The sequence below is a fragment of the Perca flavescens genome, chromosome 3 (assembly GCF_004354835.1).
Source record: "Perca flavescens isolate YP-PL-M2 chromosome 3, PFLA_1.0, whole genome shotgun sequence".
In the NCBI taxonomy this organism is placed as follows: domain Eukaryota; kingdom Metazoa; phylum Chordata; class Actinopteri; order Perciformes; family Percidae; genus Perca; species Perca flavescens.
This window is the reverse complement of record NC_041333.1, coordinates 32,290,998-32,312,474: the sequence shown is the minus strand read 5'-3', so window position 1 is coordinate 32,312,474 and position 21,477 is coordinate 32,290,998. Positions and strand designations below refer to the sequence as shown.

Sequence of the window (21,477 nt, the reverse complement as noted above, 5' to 3'; positions counted from 1 at the left end):
AGTTTAATTTATAACAAAACATTGTATTTTATAAACTACATGTGTTTTGTGTGCAAAAATCTTAATTTGTAAAGTAACTAACGCTGGCAGATTAATATAGTGGAGTAAAAAGTACAATATTTCTGAGTAAGTAGAAAATGTCATGAAAAGAAAAAGACTCAAGTAAAGTACAAGTACCTCAAATTTGTACTTAAGTACAGTACTTGAGTAAATTACTTAGTTACATTCCACCACTGCCAAACATTAGCATTAACAAGAACGGATCCAGAGGTTGGGTATTTTAACTGGAAACATCTCAACTCTGACTTATAGCATCAGCTATCAGCTTAGCATACACTAATACTGATGCTAGCAGCTTAGCATACACTAAATTGAATGATAGCAGGCTCCGTTCACATTTACTCTGCTGAAAGATGGTGGGCTCCATGGTAACCATGGCTGTGTTAAGTGACAGCAGGTCAGCAGCCTGCCAGTGAACAGTAAGACTGGTGTTTTCTTATAATACAAGTTATTGTTACACTTGACCAGGTACATTTGTTGGTAACAATCTTTAGTTTTCAAAGGTCTGTGAACTTGCCAGACCTCCTGCTAGCTTCATTTCTCAGAGGAAACCAGCAGAAATACCTCCCCCTGCGTTTGGACCTAAGGGAATATGCTCATTTGTTGTTTTTTAAAGCAAGTGCCAACAGTTGATGCTGATGCATATAATTATGCTGCTTGCTAATCTTATCCAAACTGTGAGATCTCAGTGGCCCTCATACACAGCATGACCACTCTTCTTTCTGCTGAGACCAGCGGTGCTAAAGTAAAAACATCCAAATGCAAATTAGCAGGAACATCACAGCAGTTCTATTTTTCAACAGCAAATTACATTTTGTTATAACTGCTGACAACACTGGGCTGTGCAAACTCACTGAGAAGCCTGGGACTATAGATTCATTTGCCACGTATAGCTTTACCAATAAAAATTATGCCAGTAATCAGAAATCATGTAATTTAAAAAGGCGTCTCATTATGATTTCATTTTTTACAATCCAGAATATGGTGCAATTGTACCATTACTTGTGGATTTTATTGTATATATATTACAGTAAATTGCTCAACATGGGGAAATCAGTTGGTTGTAGGAGCAGACAGTAATAGCTATAATAGCTTACAAATATCTACATAAATGTTCACTCATTCACTATTAGAGATTTGCCAAAATAAAGAGAATTGTAGTATTCACAGAGAGAGAACACATGGTTTTGGGAAAAACCACCTGGTTGATTTAGAAGTTAAAGAAGTGTCTTCTGATGGATGTAGAGGTGGCTGTTAAAATAAAAGATTCAATGGGGATTAACATTTATTGTTTTTTCTTTTCGATTTTTTTTATAGGTAACAATGGTGATTTAGAAACTATTTTTGAGAAATTTGTGGAAATAGCGCCTCACAAAATCATTCAAAAATCCAAATCATTTGACTTGCAAAAATAAAAGAATGAGATAGACATGCTGGGGCGACCTGTAGCTCACCTGGTAGAGCATGCTCCCCATGTAGGCTGAGTTTATGGATTAGGGTTGGGTCCTGTGGCCCTACTATCTAATGAAATAAAAAATAGCCCAAGAAATAATCTTAAAAAAAATAAAATAAAAAGAGAAGCAGGAAACATGGAAAAGAGGAGCCAATGACCAGAATGCATGGACTCCTCACATCACAGCTCAACTACACCAGACACTTTAGGTAATTAGCTTCCTGGGCAACTCACTGTTCACTGTGTGTGGGACCTTGAATGATTCCTGCGTGTTCCACCATCACACCGTCTGCACATTGGATCCTTAAACACCACCACGTCTGCCCTGTGAATGGAAAGACTTAGAAAACACAATGCTCCGGGGGACTCTCAATTTAGTTTGCATGGCCTGAACCTCAAATACATTTCATCAAATTTAGTCCCTGAAAATGTTTAATATTGAACTGCAACATGGGTTGTATGGCATACATGTTGTGAGAAGGTAAGAGTAGTTAAGTTCATTTTAAATGAAATAAATAATATTACAATTCACTGAGAAACCCAAAGGAGCGCTGTATTATTTAGAATGATTACAATCAAATTCAGAGAGGTATACCATAAAGATTAGCTGTTTTGCATCACATGATTTCAGTGATTAGTTGCCGATCAGCTGCTGCAGGAAACTTACACAAACTGGCACAAGGCCCAAGGCCATTTGGAGGTCTATGTTATAGATCCTAACCCCCCCTCCCATTACACTGCAGATAGATCCAACATTTTCATCTTTGAATCATTATTAAATTGTACACCCATCTAAAACATGACTTATGTATGGTTAATTATCAGACTTTACTCTCATCAAGATCATTTCTGGTGGGTCAAATGATGCTGAAACTAAACTTGTGCCCCCTTTTTTTCTACACCTCTAGCTGTATAGGCACCAACAGGAGGTCCTTGAACCAAAAGTTGAGAGCCAATGGCACAGAGACAGCTTTGTTACCACTAAAACTCACCATCAGTGTGTCAAGACCTGTGCAGTGTAAAATGTCCAAGACAAAGCCGGAGATGTGCTCACTGATCAGAGCTGCAGCGTGCTGCTGTCAGATTGGAATGAGATATGATTTGAATCAGGAACAACAGAGCAGGTTTTTTTTTCTGGATCAGCTTCAGTTTCATCCTCCATATTTATCCTTCTAGAAACACATTAATCAGTGTCCATTCTCAGTGCTGTTTTACGGTTTATGTGATTGTACAAGGCCTAATAAAGCACTTACCTGCACAGAAGAGGAAGCACGGATCAACTTACCTGAACTCAGTTAAGGCTACTACATGCATAGGCTCACTTTCATTTTAAATTAGCAAACAGGAATGCATAGTGTGCAACATAATCTGATAGAAGACATTATGACAGTTGACTATTTAAAGGGGGGGGCGGTTATTTGCATTGCGATGAAGTCTGACTCCACTCATGTCTAGCCATTCAACTCGCTTACTTGACCAACGTCGGAATGATGTGACATTACTGCACAAGAACACATTAGCAGATGTTTCATTCATTTTTACTACGTCTTGAAGCCGCAAATAATTAGATCTCAAAGAAAAATATTATCTTCGATTTTGCAATCATATTTAATCGCAGGCTGATTTGAAACTTGTTAAAACTTGATTATTTTCATAACTTTAGGTAAATTCATGTCTTGGCGTTTAGAATTAGAAATGTTAGTATACTGATTATACTGGGGTTTTGACAATAATCAAACACTAAAATATGACATAACTATGCCAACTGTTGAAATCGAAACTAAAGACTTTTTTTTTCCCCATGGTTTTGTCTTTCTAGTCTTGATGAGAAGTTGTGAATATTCCGTGGATGTCATAATGTTTTCTGTCATGTTGAAGGATTTCTGATCTGATCTTGTCCTCCGTGCTGGGTGAGCTCTCCCTCCGACTGAATGAAAGCAGAGGGGTAAAAAGCCTCTCCCTCCGGCCTGCAGGTTGCCTCTGCTCCTCTGCTGCGCTCCTAATATGATTCAATGTTCCCAGCGCTGCAGCTGCTAATTCAATTTCTCCACGCTGTCAACACATCTGCAAACACACAAAAGATTATGTTGCTGGTTTGAAAAAGTGTGTCTCAACGAACATGAAATGTAGTAATAAATATTGTCAGCTGGATGATATTAAAAAGCCGATGCTTAAACGTTTCCTGATTAAGAATGAGTTGAGTAAAACACAAACGCACAGTAAGTGTAATCCCTCTCTTTCATTTGCTTGGCCCAGTTAAAACCTGCGCAGGTAGATTTTTATTTTAAAAAATGTAGCTACTTTAAACTCGCACTGTATAGGCATAACGCATAAGGTTAACAACACAGGAAGCCCATTAAAAGCACGGATTTTTACTGCTCGGTTTGGCCAGATTAAATTAATCTATTTAAAAATATATATATATATCAAAGGATTCGGTCGCCTGGGTAGCTCACCTGGTAGAGCAGGCGCCCACATATAGAGGAGGAGGAGGGTTTACTCCTCGTCGCAGCGGTCGCAGGTTTGACTCCGCCCTGCGGCCCTTTGCTGCATGTCATTCCCCCTCTCTCTCTCTCCTCTCTCATGTCTTCACCTATCCTATACAAAATAAATGCCCAAAAGAATAATCTTAAAAAATAAATAATAATAACAAAGGATTTTTTGCGAATCCGTGAAATAAGTCTCTCAAATATACGCATTTGCAGAGAGGTGGCTGAATACAAAAATGCAACAATGCTATTTTCAAATTCTGCAAATTGAAAATCTCTTTTAGAATTGAAAGTTATTTTCCGTGTCAGCTTATCAGTTTGGGGACCCACAACTGCTCTTTATAAAGGCCGTTTTAAGCCTTACAAGATTTGCATGACATTTTTTTTAAAGAAGGTGATTGACCAAATTATTTTATTAAAATGTGATACACATACACAAAAAGACAAAATAGTCTTATATATAATGGGTGATTTTAAACATCAAGTCCTACAGGGGACCTGACGGCACAGTGGGGCATGTGTGCCCATAGGAAGCGCCCCCCCCCCCCTCCAACCGGCAACAAACAACAGAGGAGAATTTTTTATTAAGCCCGCAGGGGGAAAACCTCAGACAGCAACTTAACTAACTACTGTTAGTTAATGGCATTGTGATTTATTTGGAAACGCACGTCACATCCAGTGATCGTGTTTGGCACACTTATCATCACTGGATAAATACACGCACGCGTGTGCACAATTCTGAAGTGCGTCATGCACTCATTCACCTGTGGCCATATTGATTTTGATCAGCGGCTAGCAAAGTGGGGGTGCAGGGCCACTCAGGGGTCCTCGAGTCTCCTTAGCACAATTTCACCAAAATTAAAATATCTAAAAAAATATCCCAGTTATAAAATGTATGAACAGCATTTCAATGTAAAGAGTCGAACACTAAATTAAATCCAAACTTTCCATGAGGCTCTGTGACACTAAACCTGATCAGAATATACTCGATGTGAGTGTCTATGGCATCAAAGTGTTGGCTGCTGTAACGCTGGTGGATGTGACAGCTCTGTCACTCTCCTCTGGCTCCCCTGGGTCACTATAGCGCCCCCACCTGGTGGTCTACCTGTCTGTCAGTCAGACGCACCCGCAGCCTCCACACAACATTGTAGCTGCAGATTAGATACGTGAGAATAGGAAGGTAAACTAGGCTTTAGGGCTGTAAGGTAACTGGAAGGATATGAGTGTTTATGATTGAGTTTGTCATGAATTCATGTCCAATAAAAATAATATATATATTTTATGGAAAAGCTGTGATGCCTCAGGTATTACTCTAGTGCCAAAACGTTTCTCTTTCATTGCATTGTTCCACATGTGTGTGTGTGTGTGTGTGTGTGTGTGTGTGTGTGTGTGTGTGTGTGTGTGTGTGTGTGTGTGTGTGTGTGTGTGTGAGAGTGTGTGTGTGTGTGTGTGTGTGTGTGTGTGTGTGTGTGTGTGTGTGTGTGTGTGTGTGTGTGTGTGTGTGTGTGTGTGTGCGTGCGTGTGCCTGTGTGTGGAAACATTCTGCTTTTCCTACAAGTGAGAACTGATATGTTTCATTTAGCAGACTGGACTGTAGAGGAGCTGGAGGAGGAAGTGGAGGAGATGAAGGAGAGGAGGAGGAGGAAGAGGAGGAGGAGGTGGAGGGCTGCTGGTAGCTGTACGATGAGGATGAGGGAGGAGAAGGATAAGAAAAAGGAGGAGGAGAGAGGGCCGCTGGTCGCCGGGTTTCCATGTGACAAGGGGAAATATGAGGGACTTTGACAGGTCTTAAACGGTCTGGCGCCAAGGCCTCAGTCTAGCCGCTAAATATAGCCGGAGAGATGATGCAGGGAGATGGGAGGAGAAGATGGAGAGATAAAAGGAAGAAAGGAACAATGTCGAAGGGAGGAAGAAAATAACAATACTCGATTATAGACGAATATGGTGCAAAACTGCCCCGTTATGTTGTAATTAGAGCGTCTTTGGCCCGGATCGCTGACACAAGGGCTAAATCACTGGGATGGAAGACGCCTTTTACGCACATTTTCACTTATGCAGCTGTTTTGTGTTGTATTGAGCAGACGGATTAAGGGCACACAAAAAACTTAAGTCAACTTCCTACTGTATGCAAAGCGTCATGCAAGCATTTAATTCACTTTATACAACCCCAGTTTACAGGGTGACTGGCAACTCTTTACATCACATGTCTCAAATTTAAGATTCCAAGCCTGCTTGTTTTGACTAATTTATACGACAATAAGAAAAACGTGTCAATATTATAAATTATCTAAACTACCAATGTAGGAGAACAACACTTCTGAATATGTTCCTGTTTTTAGATATGTTTCCACACTTCATTTCACACTTCAAGATCTTTCACCTTTCATGATGATGCAGGACGCGCGCACACACACACACACACACACACACACACACACACACACACACATTCCAAAGAACAAGTCTAGGGAACACATTTACTGTCTGCTTTCATTTCATTAATCCCTAACATAGAATATAATCTATCAGCACAGTGCCCCTTCTATGTAGATCTACGGAGCAATCCTCCCTCGACTTAATGACTTTTAAATCGCGCGTAATGGAGATTTCTGTACCGTTGACGGCACAGAACAAATAAATGGTGACTAATTTGCACAAGCATTGTTGATACAATTATCCAGTTGAGTATTCCGGCAGAAAAACCGTTATCCACCTCCATATGTTGCTAATCTTGTTTCTACCCAGTAAAGCATGCATGCATGGAGCTTCAAAACTCTGACGAACTGCCCCCGCTCCCACGGCACTCCTACATCTCTGTCATTTCATAACTGACTTGTTTGGAATGCTGCACCTTCCGAAGGTGCAGCATTCCAAACAAGTTAGCTGTCCGGCCAAATTATAGCAGATACACACCACAATACCTCAGAAGAAAACTGTGAGGTATGTGCAAGACTTGATGATTTGACATTCCCATGTGAAGTTGATGCTCATTGGCATTTATTTCCAACACCTGGTTGACTGAAAATACATTTTTTCCCCCATTGCTATTAAACACTGACTGCATCCACTGTGGGAATCAGTTGATGCTCCAGGGACTTGTGTCTGATCTAATGTGTTTCCGGGGCTTGTAGAAACCGTTTTGGCTTCATTCGGGTATAGTGCGCTCTGTTGTGCTGTAGCGGATCCTGTCTGGCCTGCTGACTCTTTACGCATGGCTGTATCAATCTGATGGAAGCCGAGCAACAAGTGTGTAACATAGCGGAGATGTGCAAACAGTTGCATGCTCCTAAATCACATAACATGCTGTATCTGACACACACACACACACGTGCGGGCTGCTGAAACTTTCTGGAGTTGCATTTTTGGGTCGTATTTAAGAATAAAAATAAAAATAATTTTTAAAAAAACATTTTAGTTTTGCACCTTTTGTCTCTTAATTTAATAGTTTTACAGTCCTGCAGCGACCGATTAGGAAAATAATCGGGTGAATTTGATGTATTAATATTAAGGGTTTATAAATATGATTCACTGGCCAGTAGAGTTTTTATGCATGTCAGCGGAAGCCGCAGAAACGCTAGTACCAGTGGTTAATAGGAAAGGCGTCTTATTCGCAAGGATTATCACTTTCCTTTTGTTTAAGTTTTTGTCGAAGTGACGCCTGTGTCTTACAACACGGTCCTTCCTGCCCGGAGAGAGCAGCTGTTTATCCAAAAAGAAAAAAAGAAATCACATCTGACACCGAGTCATGACCGAGACAGAAAAGTGGAGCGGAGCCGCAGATGAGGCTGTTGAGGGGGCCGGAGGGGCTCGCACATGCACGACTTCAGGGTAAATATAAAGAGACAAGAGATTGTTCTTATTGTGGCTCTTATTATTGTATCAGCCGACTGGCGCCGAGCGGCTTTTTAACAAACTGAGTCCAAGTTAATCAGGAGTTGCGGCAATGGATTGCTCTAAAGGAGCTCAGCAGAGCGGAGTGCAGGGAGGCGGGTGGGGGGCCCGTGGTTCCCGGAGTCCCGCACTGTCCTTGGTTTGACAAAATACAACCTGTCGGAGATTACACGCTACCACGGCCTGCCCTCAGCTCTGAGACTGAGCACTAAATCATCTCATCGCTGCGACTGTTTCGATACAAAAATCACCACGACGTCAAAACAGCAGTGTAGACTAACAGCAGGCATAATATATCCTAACTGCACTGAAAATACAATTTCTTTTAGGCCTAATTTTAAAATAAAAAAAATTTAAATATGCCAGAGTCTACGAGAAATGTAACTTTATTTGCGTCCAAACAAGTAAGAGTTTGTATCGAAGTGAGCACTCACCACTTTCCTTCTGTCTGACTTTTCTCTTAAAATTCACTCATCATCATTCATCTGGTTTCCTCTTTTCCTCCACGCAGCATCTGGGTTTGTGTTTTCCAGCCATGTCTCTTTATTACGCTGCTGCTGCCGCTGCTGCTGCTGTCGCTGCCTTCCCGTCAGCTCGATCAGGGAAACGCACGGATAATAAATGGCTCTCGCCTGAAGCCGGGGCTGTATGAGGCTGAAGTCCGTATACAGTCAGCTAACATGGATAGCCTGGGCTAGTGTGAGGCAAATCCAGCCTAAGCGTCAAAGCAGCCGATAACATGGAATCATTGCAAGTCTGTTATTATAGAGAACGACCGAGAGAGCAGCGGCTCTTTGAAATAAATCTCTCCGGAATGCAGAGCATAAGCCGCGAGTCGTGGATTTACTATTGTGAGTTGTTCTAAAAGACAGTGGTAAACGTGGAGAACTGGAGCTGTTCCTCTGTATTAAGGTGAGTATTAAGACAGTAAGTCGGTGGACAGGCTTGTTTCTCCGGAGGCGACATTGTAAAAACGCAAGCCGAGAGAGGTGATGCCTCCACCGGCCAAGAACTGAGGGCTGACCCGGTGTTTGGCTTGGAAATGGGGGTGGGATTTCCCGATCTTTCCTGTCATTGGTTAATATTTTATTCTGTTGACATGTTTTCTTACTGCTAATGCTTCCGACACCTTCTTGTCCCCCCCTCCCTCCTCTCCTAGAGTCTGGCCGGAGCTGTCAGAACCACGCCTATAGGGGCCCACAATTGGTCCAGAAAGCGTAAAATCAGCAATCAAAGGGGCTTGGTTCATTAGTGTTGGAGATGGAGGCAGGAAGGACATGTGAGATAGTCACAGATCTGCAGTGAACGAGGCCACATCTCTCCAGTCAGTGTGGGATGACTGAAGCAGAGAAACAGCTTATTTCTCTGAGAGGCACACAGCGCAGCCGGGCTCTGCCGTCACAGCGCCGCTTCTACTGAAGGACTCGGCGAAGGAACCAAAGGAAAAGCACATCAACAGCAACTCTGGGCTATTTTCTTCAGCCTGATAACGCGCTGCGTGTTTCACAAGGCGCCCTACTGTTCTGTACAGCTTTACAGAAATAAACTCGCGAAACGCGGACCTACACTGGCTCTGGGTTGGGGGGAAATACCACTAAAATAACCATTATTTCACTTCGGATTTTGTGGATGCACCGATGAGAGATCCAGTTTTCACAGGGACTGCAATGGCTTATCACCCTTTCCACGCTCACCGGCCGACCGACTTCCCCATGTCCGCTTTTCTAGCGGCCGCGCAGCCTTCCTTCTTCCCGGCGCTCAGCCTTCCTCCCGGGGCACTCACCAAGCCCATTACGGACCACGGCCTGGCCGGGGCGGCGGAGGCTGGGCTCCACCCGGCCCTCAGCCACCATCAGGCGGCTCATCTCCGCAGCATGAAGAGCTTGGAGCCCGAGGAGGAAGTGGACGACGACCCAAAAGTTACACTGGAAGCCAAGGATCTTTGGGACCAGTTTCATAAACTCGGGACGGAGATGGTTATTACCAAGTCCGGAAGGTAAGAATTTCTCAGAACTACAATTCCTCGCATGGATATACCGAGAATACATATAGCTATAGGCCTACCGAGAATTTCATTATTTTCAATAAAAGAAACGTCAGTTTATCTGTATGCAGAAGAATGAGCCACAGCTGAAAAGTTTAGAGCAGCTAAAAGCCATGTATTCACGTTGTTTAATGGCGTGCGTCAGGCCTATGCTATTAGATCTTTATTTCCCCACCGATTATTAACCTGTTTTACCATTAGTAAAAACAGACAAAAAAACTAGAGAATACTGCAAAAGCATGCCATGTTTACATGGCATTATAGCCTACATTAAATTTATTGTTTTTAAATGGAGTTCCAGTCTCATACGTGTTAACATGTGGAAGTTAAACTCATTCATCAGTTCGTTTATCAAAGTAAATGAATAAAAGGTCATTTTATTTTTACATATTTATGATATTTTATGATTTCCAGACAGATCAATTTGGGATTTTTTGGCGAAAATGTGACCTGGGCTTTAGTCAGGTTTTATCTCCCAAACGGCATTCTGTTGAGGCAGCAGAGCTTCTGGATTTTATAAACAGGCTGTCACTTCAAAAAGCAGGGACGTGAAGTGGTGTGGTCATAAATATGCTGCTCAGATTTGTAGTAGGGCAACACATACGAACGCACGCACACACATACACACACACACACACACAGGCGGACAGACACCACAGACACACATACACACAAACACACACACACACTACGGTTTTGCTGTCGCCTAATTGCGTGCAACACTGGAGAATAATATCTGACAATTACAATATTTTCTCTTTTCAGAGCGGCGTGTTTTTCTGCGTCCGCAGTGCCTCTTTTGTCAAATATGTTCAAGTCTTGTATGATAATATGATGTTGCGTTTTGGTTGAACCACAGTGTATTGACTCCCTGTGTGTTTTATTCTGCAGGAGGATGTTCCCTCCGTTCAAAGTGCGAATAAATGGACTCGATAAAAAAGCCAAATACATCCTGTTGATGGACATTGTGGCGGCGGACGACTGCCGCTACAAGTTCCACAACTCCCGCTGGATGGTGGCGGGCAAGGCCGACCCGGAGATGCCCAAGAGGATGTATATCCACCCGGACAGCCCGGCCACCGGCGAGCAGTGGATGGCCAAGCCTGTTGCTTTTCATAAACTCAAGCTGACCAACAACATTTCAGACAAACACGGATTTGTAAGTATACTAAGAGTTTCTTCTCGCCTGAGCAGAAACATTTTTTTTCTTCCATATATTCATGCTGCATGAGGTTTCTGCTGTTTGAACAGACGAAGCAGGGTGTTTTTAAGATCAGATGAAATTTTTATGAAGCATATGCGGAAAGTGGGTCGTTGCAGTAGCAAAATAATAATAGGAAACAGCCAGGGGAAAATGGAAAATAAATGTAAAAAAAAAAAAAAAAAAAACAGAGCATAGCGTGTGCTGAATCCAAATTCTAACTACTGAAGGGAAATTATGAAGTATATAAATACAAGTGAACAAAGCTAGAACGTTTTGAGACAAATAAATACATTTAGAACATAGCCCAAATGCGTTACAAAATAATCTTGGAGAATATAGGCCCTATGTGTTACAAGATGAGTAGCTTACATTTATGTTGTTGAATGCCTTTACGTTTAAAGCTGTTGACACTTTGTCGCCACTTGACTTCCCACTGCCGCTGACATACACAGAGCTTATGTTTCGTTGCAGCTCTCCAAAATAGTATCAACCTGCATTTTCTCCATTGCCTCCATATCCAAACCCAAGCCCGGCTTTCTGCAGCAGCTCAGGGCCTGGACCACGACTGCATTGTCCCCCTTGCCCTTTTTATTCTTTATTTTAACCGGGGTTGTATTGTTAAAAAAATACAAAACATAATATCTGAGCTGTTTCTAATGTGTTGTGTAACATTAGGGCATATAGTGTATGGTCTGAAAGCTGCAGTGTCTTTGTAGGTTTTAATCCAAAATATTACCCCATGTAGTTTACCATGTAGGCTATTTTACACCATTTTACCAGTTTAATAATATGCACCAACCCTACAAAAATAATTTGCTTGCGAGCAAATGATAAATGTTTGAGAAAGACAGAGCTTCCGACTGGAAACAAATTCAGCATTTACATATCAGTCTAAATAATTTGCAATCGCTTACAGGCAGGAGTTCTAATAATGTACGTGTCTTATTTGATCATGTGCTCCTTATGTGTCATGTTTAAGTTCTAAGGTTCTTATCTTAATATTCTAACTTTATTTCGAATGGACTCGTATAGTGAGCTTTTGATTTCCGCTTTGTGTCTGGCGTATTTTTTTTTTTTTTATTTTTAAAAATATATTTTATGTTTAAATGCATGTCAAGTCTTTGGTGCTCTGCATGTCAAAAGGCACGAGACCCTCGAGCTATAATTCCAAGCTCACGGCTTGTAAAGTGACTCTAGTGTTTGGGGCAAATTGCAAATGAATAAGAGAGGATCAAATCACATTTTTGCTGTGATTCTGAACCCTCATGACAACATGTGTGGCCCGGTCAGGATTTTCCCCTTGCCCCGCACTAATTACAGACAAGTCTGCTCACACAGTAATTATAACAGCATCAATAACAATGCGCTGGATGATCCGCGTCAACAGATTTTTGTCTAGTGTCGACTTTGAATGTGGAGAAAACATCAAGGAGACATCAAATGCCATTATATTCACTCCAAAGCTGTGTGTTTGTGTGTGTTGGTCCAGACCATCCTGAACTCAATGCACAAGTACCAGCCCCGGTTCCACATAGTGCGGGCCAACGACATCCTGAAGCTCCCTTACAGCACCTTCAGGACCTACGTCTTCCCGGAGACCGAGTTCGTGGCTGTGACAGCATATCAAAATGACAAGGTGAGTCACTGTTCACACTCAACCAACTGCCTCTAATATGGCTGCTATATTTTGCATAATAGCCTAAATGTCCTACATGCGTCCCCTCCCCCCACCGCCAACCCCCGAAGACTTAATCTGATTTTGTAGGTCGCCTAATTTCCCTGCAGAGGACTCCTATGGCCCACTTGCTTTTTTTATTTTTATTTTGCCTGGACTCGTGGTGGGTGTAGCATGTATTTCTGACTATGAATTCAAATTTGCAGCTAAGTGTTGTGTATGTTATTTGCCACCCATGGTCTATACATAGGCTATTACCTTGACCAGAAGTAAATAAATTAGGGCGTATCAATGTGGAGGGTGTGTTGTTTAGTTGTGACGCAACAGCAAACAAGGCAGACGTGCTTATTTTTTGTCTTCTCAAAAACGGACACGAACAGCTTCCGTTTTTGGAGGATTTAATAAAACCTTTGACAATTAAAAACCCAGCATATTTAAATTGAGGTTTTGGATGTTAGGCCTATGTGTAAATTTGATGGCATTGTTAGCCCCTCCGCTGACTCCATGAAGCTAATTGGTGCTTGTGTCCAGGGGGCTCGGGTAGAGGGGTAGAGGGGTGGGGGGTCTTGTAAAAGTTTATTGCAAAGAGTCACCATCGATTAGAGGGCATTTAAAAGGCTGGTCACCCCGCAGCCACAGTGGACAGATGCTGTAAGACACTTTCTCTGCTCAAATAGCAACCGCCTGAAGCTCTTGTTCAAGGGCCACAGGGCCTCCACAACGAGAAGCTCCTGCAAGAGCCATACAGGCCTCGAGCCCGTATACGTGGGGACATACCGGCCTCTTCCACATCAGGACATATCGTAAAGAAGCAGTGATCCAAACCGCATTATTAATTATTGATATGATAGCCTAGTCATCTGTTCAAGTATTGTTTCCTCAGCCTTTTTTTTCTGGGGGAACGGAGGCTTGTGTGGCCCCATAGAGGAATATTTCGTGGCAGAATTTCTCTCTAGGGGGCTATGAGGATAACGCCCCATCATTACGCTATTATTAATAATGCAAATCCGAGACCTACCGTGGCTCCTGTCCAACACGCTGGTTTCTGTGTGTTAATACAAACGCGTTGTTGGCCCAAATATGGGCCAGGTGAAGACAATGTGGACTAGCCTATAGGCTATGTTGTTAATCTGCTTCCATTCCTCCAACACCCTTTGTCTTTTTGACAGATAACGCAGCTGAAGATTGACAACAACCCTTTCGCCAAAGGATTCCGAGACACGGGGAATGGAAGGAGAGAGAAAAGGTAGCTATAGCCTATCAAACCGCCGCCAAACACCTGTGTGTCAGGCCTATCTGTGTGCCCTCCATCTTTTTTTTTTTTTTTTTAGGTCATGGTGTCATAGCGTTCCGATATCCCAAACCACCATGCATTATTATTGTTATTATTAATTGACAGGAAACAGCTAACCATGCCGTCGCTGCGGATGTATGAGGACCAATGCAAGGCGGACCGGGAAGGCGCGGACTCAGACGCCTCGTCCAGTGAGCCTCCGACCGGCAGGGACGCCGTCCACTCCCCGCTGGGAGCCGACACCAGCCCGCTGAGGTTCAGCAGGCCCAGTCGAGGTGAGAAACGTTATTGTTTTATTTTTGTGCCCATAAATGAGCCGGTATGAGCTTTAACGATAGTGTGCGATAACTACAGCCTTTAACATGATAGCTATGACTATGATGTGCGGTCTCTATCACTTAAAACTTTAGAATTTAATAATTAAAATTGTGTGAAATTGGCTAAAATATGACTGTAACCTGTTAAAGGAAAATAATCAGCAACATAAGGATAATCAATTACTGTCGAACAGAAATATCATTTTTTTATTTTATAGGCCTGTGTGATTGCATGAATTTAGACAAACAAGATGCAGTCGCGTACAACAATAGGCCTATAACAATAGAATCATTTAAACAAAAAAATGGATCACAGTGATTTGCACCCTGTTGGGATGTTTAAAACGTCATATCACTAGGGGACTTGTGAGGGTACGCCTGTCAACCAGTCCAATAGGTCAATATAAGATCACTCATTGTACAGGCTTTGTTTCATGGAATTACAATATGCTAAATTATTTTATTTACAATAAGTTTATGATGCAGGGAAAGACAGCGTTTGGCAGCCAAATACATAACATATATTTAAGAGCTGTGAATGTAAATAGGGAAATCAGCTTACATTTTGACTGAAATACTCCATGCTATTTAACTTAAATGTTCTAATTGAGAGTATAGCATAGTGTGTGAAACTTGAGGTTATCAACATTTGAGTTCCATTTATTTTAAAAGTAAATGTCCTAAATTGTATCTGCTTTTGGTTTTTATTTGGTCTCATACTATTTTTAACTACCCTTAATTTATCAAACTATATATATGACAAGACTAAAATAAGTGTAATAAGTGGGCTCTGTTATTCATTAAAATGGGTTAAAATGCTTTACACAATTAGACAAATAATACAAATATAAAGTATTTCTCTTTAAAATAAATGTACATTCAAAATGCAGGCTAAATGTAAATTTCCTAATGAGTGAATATGGTCTGAAATGTGCAGGCTGGATTTGGCTCCCACCAGGCTTATGTTGCTATCCTAGTGTGTACACTATATGGCAACATAAGCCTGGTTATTGGTGTGTTTTTTGGGATGGCTGGGCATGTGGTGGTTGGTTAGAAACTCTGCTTACGCCTCTTTTTCCCTATGTGATTCCTGTGTTGTAGATGATAAAACGTGCACTGACAGCGAGCAGGAGCTGGAGCATCAAGACGAGCGCTGCACTGGCTCCAATAGCCCGGGACCTGAACCTGTGTCCCCCTACAGCTCCAGGTGTGAGGAACGCATCAGGGACAGGCCTAGCACAGAAAAGAAGGATGACTCTTTATTCAGTATAAGAAACCTTGAGAAGGACAAAGCGGAGGGCAGGCACAGGAAGGACACCACGGACGTGTTGACAAAGGACTCAGAGGCCGGAGGCATTAGTGCCACTAAGGAGGCCTTCTCCCCTCTCATGGTCCAGACCGAGAGCCCCTCGCACTTCAGCCCAGGCCACTTACAAAGCCTGGCTCTGTCTGGCCTGCACAGTCAGCAGTTCTTTAACCCTCTGGGCGCCGGATCACCGCTGTTGTTTCACCCCGGGCAGTTTGCCATGGCCCCTGGAGCCTTTTCTGCTATGGGCATGGGGCATCTATTGGCCTCTGTAAATGGTTTGGAAAATGGCAGCCTCTCCGCCCAGGGCACAGGAGGAACGCCTAACCCCTTTCCCTTCCATCTGTCCCAGCACATGCTCGCCTCTCAGGTAAGGAAGGTTATCCATAAATTATTAAGTTTGCCTGTACACCTGTAGCACCAAGCTGACTAACTCTAACCATAACCCAGGAAAGTTGGAGCTTTGGGTTGGGACTGTAGATGGGATTAGGTGTCAAGTTTTACTTTAGGACTAGATCTGTTAATATAAACTTCACCTTCCACAGTGCAAATATAGTTGTATTTTTATTTAGAGTTAAAAAGCATGATCAGTGAAGCAAAATTTTATGTATTTGCTGCATGCAAACATGTAGGACTTTATGAAAGTATTACCACTGACACTTGAGAATTTAATAATAAAAACACTCATGTTATCAGGCTTCTGTGGAGTAAACTATTTATTATTTTAAAGAAACATATTTTTGCTTTTAATTTGATACTTTCAATCTGTTTTAAATAATGTTGAGAAACTGAAGTGTTTCGTTGCTGTTTGTGTGTAGGAAAAATGTATCACTAATTTGATTATTTGACCACTTGACTGAAAATAGTGATGTGTACAAATGTAACACCAAGTCTTTCCTTTTTCATATTCCAGGGCATCCCCATGCCTCCATTTGGAGGTCTGTTCCCATACCCCTACACCTATATGGCGGCGGCTGCAGCGGCGGCCTCGGCCTCAACCCTCCCAGCCACCAGCACCGCCAGCCCACTTTCCAGGAACCCATTCCTGAGTGCGTCACGTCCCCGGCTCCGCTTCAACCCGTACCAGCTCCCAGTGTCGCTGCCTCAGAGCTCCAGCCTGCTCTCCGCTGGCCTGCAAGGCAGCCTCAACCCAGGCTCTGAATCCTCCAAACCAGGCAGCAGGGAGACCAGCCCAGCCCCGGAGCACCACAGCAACCATAAGACAGGTGGGTTGAGCGGGAGGGCCGCATCTCCCAAAACCTCCATGAAGGACTCAGTGAATGAGCTGCAAAGCATTCAGAGACTGGTGAGCGGCCTGGAGGGCAAGCGGGAGCCCTCCCCGAGTGGAGACTCTCCCAAGTGATGAAGACTGTCTGTTTGGGATGAACACTTGGCTTGAATACCAGAGGACTATGAGTGCAAATGTCCTGTACAGCACATTAGGGAGACTGGGATGTGGTTTGATCGATATGGGTCAGTGAAGGCCAATAGCTGGTATTTTTTGGAACAAAGCTGCAGATAGACAAACACTTCAATTTAACATTTTCGAAATTCACATGTATTGAGGTTTTCACTCCAGAAATGACCTGTTAGAAAGAGAGGAAAGCCTGTCAGACAACATGTCGACTATCATCAGACACCAAAACTCTCCGCTGAACCCCAGGTTTAGCAGCTCTTGAAGACAAGCTGACCCCCATAGAAACACTGGGATAGTTTGGATACATTGATAAATTAAAACAAAAAAATAATGTGCAAAACTAACAATGAAGTAAATATCTAAAATATGCAAAGATAAAAAATATATATATATAGCCTACATGGAAACACATTTAAAAAAAAAAAAGAAATTGAAGAAGAAAAAAATATGACCACTTTAGCTCAAGGCCTGTCACTGATCAATTCCACTACAAAATATAGGCCTAAGCAATCTAACTTGATCATATCCATTATATCAGAGGTGGACCACACAAGGCCAGTATCGGCCCCATTTATGGTCTAACCTGCCTGAGAGCCTGCAGCTCCGCAGACTGAGCGGCGCACAGTGGAGTGTGTGTGTGTGTGTGTGTGTGTGTGTGTGTGTGTATTGAGTTCGGTTAACTTGAAGCATTTGAGCATCCAGGCCTGGTTTTTTTATATACCGAGCCGAGTCCTGAACAGGACATCACGCCGTCAGGCAGATCTCAAGCTGCATCCAAAAAACTTGTTTTTCCCAGGACTGATCATTTCAATAGGCATGGAAGGTGAACGTCTGCGAGAGGAAGAACGAAAGAGAGAACCGTTTATCATTTCAAGCCAGAAAAAAAAATGTTTCTGAACTATTTATGTAATTAAAGATAAAAACAACAACAATCTGTAAATAAAGCTAAGATCCAAGAATATGCAATTGGTATTAATTTATTCAAGGCTGTATATTAGCGTGTATATATTTCGAATTTAACTTGTTGCTTTTTTTTTTCTCCTCCTCCTCCTCCTCTACCCCATTTTACATGAACATATACTGTACATGAAAGCTATTTAGCGCTTGTTGGTTTGAAAAACTGTGTATGAAGCATCGCTGATTTTTAGGTGACGTGTGTGCCATGTGTGCCATGTTTTAGTCTGCATCCACCGACAAAAGACAGAGGAACAGAGAAAGAGCTCCACATGGATTCAAAAACACCTCAGGTTATTTCACTCCAGCCAGGAGACACTCAAAGCAATTCCTCCTACGGGCGCATCATTCATATCTATTCAAAAATATATTTAAAGATGAAAGTATCTTGTTTATGCTGGTTGTCCGGGTTTTTTTTTTTTTTTTTTTGTCTCACAATTTCAATAAAAAATCGTTGTGTTGAATGCTTGCAGGCGTATTATTATTATTATTATTATTATTATTATTATTATTATTATTATTAATAATAATTTTTATTGATGTTGTAATAATCTCATTAAAGCAAAACAGCTGTACAAATTTATAGAGCATTTTTTTAAATGAAGTCATCTATGGTTTTACACACATATAAAGGCCTAGTACACACACATAAACACACGTGGGGCAGGAGCGTCCCCTGTCGGCCAAATATTGAACACGAACAAGGCAGTTTCTGCATGCGGTTTGTTGAATTCGGTAAGAAAATGTTATTGGTTTTATTCCACATGTCATTTAAAATACATTTAAATCAGATGGTGAAATGAAATGTGTGGGTGAAATGTGTTGCTAGAAAGTTTGCATAAAAGCTACAGCTGTGAATATTATATTATCTTATCATTTAGGCTTTATTTGACCAACATAATAAAAACATTTTCTTCTTGGTATTATTTATTCTGTTATTTATTAACTGTTCGTTAGTAGCAGTGGGCTATGTCTGTCACGTTTTATTTATGTTACATCGGGTCTGTCTCCGGCATGCACCGCCGTCCAGGTCTATTTTGAGCAGGTCCGCAGTCACCGTCAATCAGCATTTCCTTTAGCATTGTGTAGCCGTCTGTATTTTTAGAAAAAGTCGAGTAATGTAAGTATTTATAGGAAGAGCTTTCTCTGCTGCGCTCACACACACATCCTCTGCAGCCTGAGAGCAACTTTAACTGTTCCATGTTTGACTCAGCTGGGAGCCTGTATATTCTGGAACATAAATTCCACGTTTTACTTGTGGAAATATAGGATATGTAATACCTCGTGTGGCTTTTTAATGGGCTAAATATGGCATTATGTTCAGATGTTTAACATGCAGTAAGCGGCTATTAGCCTATATTATAACTAGCCTATAAGACGATGTTCTTTCTTTAAAATACTGGCGTTTAAAGCATCGCTCTTCAGTGTTTGGTACCAAAGTCAAATTGTGACCCACTGTGTGTGTATGTTGAGACCTGTGTGTGAGCATGATGCAGCAGCAGCAGCAGCAGTGTGTGTGTGACTGTGTATATGTGTGTCTCGGTTTAAAGGGTTAAGCAGGGGGAGTTTAGGGCAGCAGACAGCCTTTTGTCCGGGACCCGGCGCCTGTCGCCTGCCTGCCGGCCTCAGCCTCCACACCGCCCCGCTTCCTAATTAGAGAGCCCCCCTCCCTCCCTCCCTCCCCCACCTCTCCTGCTCCTCCTCCCCTGCTTCTTCATTTTCTTTTCTTTCTGCAGCGATAATCACAAAACTCTCATTCTATTACGGGGGCCATTGTTGCCACTCTGTTATCTTCAATTAACAGACAGAGCGACTCGAACTCGCACTCTGGGAGAAAAAAGTATTTGTCTAAATCAATCAGTCAATGAGTGATCAATAGGCTCCTGTGGAGGCCCTGTGGATCATAACTAATGACTGGTGACGGCGTGGGGTAAAAAGGCCAAGATTATTCACAACTTTGTTAAATGATCAGTGTAGGCCTATGTTGTTATTTAAGCTTTTGTAGGCTAACAGAAGAAGTTACACAGTTCATTTCGACACAGAAGACAAACAGCAACCAGGAATGGTTTTCACTGTTTGAAACCTAAACAACACCACAGAGGCCTGCCCTTCAGTTTCCTGATTACCAGATTACACATACACACATACTGTATTGCCTTAAAGTTTTATATTAGTTCTCTTCTTATTTCTACAATTATTCCTGTTAAATAAAACCATAAATTGCAATATAGGGTAGAATTAGTATTCTAGGTTATTCCTGCAAATGGTTTTGGTAATAAGGTATGATATTTAATGGTGGAAAGTACTACTACTACTAGGTTACACATCATTTCAGAGGCAAACAGCGTACTTTTTACTCCACTACATTTAAGTGACCACTATAGTTATTTCACAGATTCATATACATACATATACATATATACATAAAGCATATCATCTTACCTGCAGAACAAATACTTTTACCAAGAGCATTTTGCTGATAATTCTTCTACATGCAAGACTTTTACTTTTAATGGGCTATTTTTACTTTGAGGTATTGCTCCTTTTGCTTGAAAAAAAAAAGAAATCAGAATTCTTCTCTCACTACAGATGAAAATATTGATGTGTAAATAACAAAATTATGTTTTTGGACTCAAACATTACAATAGATTTTTGGCAATCACTTTTTTAAATAAGACTAATCCACATGGAAAAAGAAATTAATATGTGAATATGTGACTATACTTTCTAGTATTCTATATTTTTGTAATGAGCTGCTCACATAAATGTGTGTTTTTTTGTGATGTGCAGTTGCTTCATGAGATGATAATAAAGTGATGTAATGGGAAGGAAAAGGTTGAACCAGGCTCTCACTCTGCCATGCCACTGCTCATGACTCTCAGAGACCTCCTTCTGATCCCTGTAGACACTGACCTATTTGGATATTTGAAGGTTAAGACCTTCCACCACCATTTTAGGTGTGAAGCACCTAGAGGCCAATATTTTATACCTGTTGAGCATTTAAATATTTATTTTGTTAGCCTTGGTCGAGCTGCAAATTAAGTCTAAAACCAGCATTTAGACTGTGGAGGGAAATCTATAATAAATACTGTATCTTATTTCATAATATCAAAGTTGCAGCAAAGTGACTGGATATTTGTGAATGAAAGGCCAGTATCGGTGCAGTATATTGGTCTGATGGTGCCGGGAAGTAGTCCAGAAACCTGTATGGTGTCTACAGAGTGCGTATTGTTATGCTGCAGCTCTGCAGGCTTCTCTCCCCGCAGGCGGCCTATTGGTTGCTCGGCTCAGGTGCAGCCATCATACTGGTCCAAAGTGGAGCAGGAGGGGTCCAATCACAGGCCACTGTACTCCTTAAGGACAGGCAGGAAGG

At 41.9% G+C, this 21,477-nt stretch overlaps 1 protein-coding gene and 1 long non-coding RNA gene across 3 annotated transcripts; one reads left to right on the top strand and one right to left on the bottom strand.

The window, feature by feature from the left end:
* Positions 1 to 181: 181 nt before the first annotated feature.
* On the bottom strand, positions 182 to 8,944 carry LOC114552281 (uncharacterized). The gene is made up of 3 exons (XR_003692154.1): positions 8,328 to 8,944; positions 2,506 to 3,577; positions 182 to 1,838 (listed from the first exon to the last, which is right to left on the bottom strand). It is a non-coding gene; the product is annotated as an uncharacterized LOC114552281 (long non-coding RNA).
* Positions 8,945 to 9,073: 129 nt separating this feature from the next.
* On the top strand, positions 9,074 to 18,349 carry tbx2b (T-box transcription factor 2b). 2 transcript variants are annotated; one of them, XM_028574543.1, is made up of 7 exons: positions 9,074 to 9,889; positions 10,829 to 11,096; positions 12,631 to 12,777; positions 13,986 to 14,062; positions 14,216 to 14,385; positions 15,529 to 16,103; positions 16,647 to 18,349. In XM_028574543.1, exons 1-7 carry the CDS (start codon positions 9,531 to 9,533, stop codon positions 17,094 to 17,096), a joined length of 2,046 nt encoding a protein of 681 aa, XP_028430344.1. In that variant the 5' UTR covers positions 9,074 to 9,530; the 3' UTR covers positions 17,097 to 18,349. The 2 variants fall into 2 exon arrangements, with proteins under 2 accessions (XP_028430344.1, XP_028430343.1); XM_028574542.1 differs by having other exon boundaries at positions 12,625 to 12,777.
* The last annotated feature ends 3,128 nt before the right edge of the window (positions 18,350 to 21,477 follow it).

What these genes read in the sequence shown, in the direction of transcription:
- tbx2b (XM_028574542.1), top strand. Translation starts at nt 9,531, where the DNA reads ATGAGAGATCCAGTTTTCACAGGGACTGCAATGGCTTATCACCCTTTC. An exon ending in GTTATTACCAAGTCCGGAAG is followed by an intron (nt 9,890 to 10,828) that starts GTAAGAATTTCT and finishes TTTATTCTGCAG; the next exon opens with GAGGATGTTCCCTCCGTTCA. An exon ending in TTTCAGACAAACACGGATTT is followed by an intron (nt 11,097 to 12,624) that starts GTAAGTATACTA and finishes TTGTGTGTGTTG; the next exon opens with GTCCAGACCATCCTGAACTC.